Source organism: Lepidothrix coronata, unplaced genomic scaffold (assembly GCF_001604755.1).
Source record: "Lepidothrix coronata isolate B3197 unplaced genomic scaffold, Lepidothrix_coronata-1.0 Scaffold899, whole genome shotgun sequence".
Taxonomy (NCBI): Eukaryota; Metazoa; Chordata; class Aves; order Passeriformes; family Pipridae; genus Lepidothrix; species Lepidothrix coronata.
The window spans coordinates 7246-8767 of NW_016691079.1; the positions used below are offsets into that span (position 1 = coordinate 7246).

At 56.8% G+C, this 1522-nt stretch overlaps 1 protein-coding gene across 1 annotated transcript in view; it reads right to left on the reverse strand.

The window, feature by feature from the left end:
• Nucleotides 1-628, reverse strand: part of LOC108510441 (coronin-2B-like) — a gene marked incomplete at its 3' end in the record, with an annotated part of 7623 nt that extends 6995 nt beyond the window's left edge. The window contains exon 1 of the mRNA XM_017840120.1: nucleotides 453-628. Within this exon, the coding sequence (XP_017695609.1) occupies nucleotides 453-503 (51 nt within the window). The remainder of the gene's footprint in view (nucleotides 1-452) is intronic.
• Nucleotides 629-1522: the final 894 nt, after the last annotated feature.

Below are 1522 nucleotides of genomic sequence, written 5' to 3' on the forward strand. Positions count from 1 at the left end.
GCTGCCAAAAATTAGTCATCAAATGCTTATTGTTCCATGCACGTTAGATTAGAGCCAAACAAACGCCGATTTTAATCTCCCCGGCCCCTCTAATGCTCTGATGCTTCTCAATTCAACCTTGAAAACGCCTTTTGTTCCCATTAATGGCTTTCACGCTAACGAGGCGCTCCCGAAGATCGAACCTTTGGGCCCATCAGGTCCTTCATTCCCATGCCAAGAGCGCGGCACACGCGGGGCTCCCCTAAACCGGGTTTAAAGCCCGGACCCAGCCTTGCCGCGGGGCCGGGGCTTCATCCTACGGACCGAGCCTGAGCGGCGGGAATTAAAAGTGGTTTCTCTCGGTGCCAAGGGACTCTGAGAGCAGGGCTTGCCCCTGCTCTGAGTCCCTTGGCACCGAGAGGAACCACTCTGGCTCGCCCTGCTGTCTGTCCCGGCCTTATTAAGACACTCACCAGGCTGCCGTGTTTGCTCCCCAGCACGTTTGACTTGTGCAGGTCCCTCATTTGACTCGACAAGAGCTCTGTGCAGAGAGGGGGGAAAGCAAAAACATTCAATTCACCGCCCCCCTCTCCTCCCGGCAGGCCGAGAGAAGACACACAAACACCCTCCTGAGGTGGGGGGGAAAGAAAGGAGCCGAATCCCACCGGGATTTTCCCGGGGGAATTCATCCTGCGGGGAGCCCAGCAGGAGGCTGAGCCCCCCCCTCCTCCTCCCACCCGAGCCGGCTCTTCCTCCCCGTTTGGGGTGATCTCTGCCGACCTTCTTCTAGAGAACAAAGTAACCCACACAAATAACGCCTTTAAATTACCAGGGTGGGATATTGGGAAGGCATTTTGGGCTGGAAGGGCCTGGCACAGGTTGCCCACCAGAGAAAATGTGGCTGCTCCTCCATCCCTGAAAGTGTCCAAGGCCAGGTTGGATGAACTTGGAGGCACCTGGGACAAGTGGAAGGTGTCCTTGCCCGTGGCAGGGGGTTGGAACTGGATAATATTTAAGGTCCCTTTCACCCAAACCACTCTGGAATTCCAGGAGGTCGTTTCTGCTCCCGAGAGCATCAGCGATGGAAGTATTTACGTTCAAGGCCCATTACCTGACTCTCACACAATTAACTGCTCATTAACCTGCGGCACCCCCCGGGAGCAGCCCGGGGTGTAAAACAACATCTCTCCTTCTGGGAGCAGCCCGGGGTGTAAAACAACCTCCCTCCCTCTCTCAGGTTTGCCGTGAGTCAGCTCCTCTGGGCGCTGCCATGGAGAAAACTCCTCAGCTGGAGCCTTTGCAGAGGTTTCTATTCTGGAATTTGTGCTTCTCCGCAAGAAACCTCGGCTTGACCTTTGAGGAACGGTGGTTTGTGTGAAATCCGGCACGGGCTGATGGACAGGGACTGTTCAGGTGTTCCGGGGAGCAGGCAGGGATGGCAGGCAGAGCCCACACCCCCACGCCGGGCTGGCAACGTGCTGCTGCACCTCAGGGACGGGGATCAGAGCCCCAAACCCGTGTCCTGATGGCCTGAGAAGGTCAC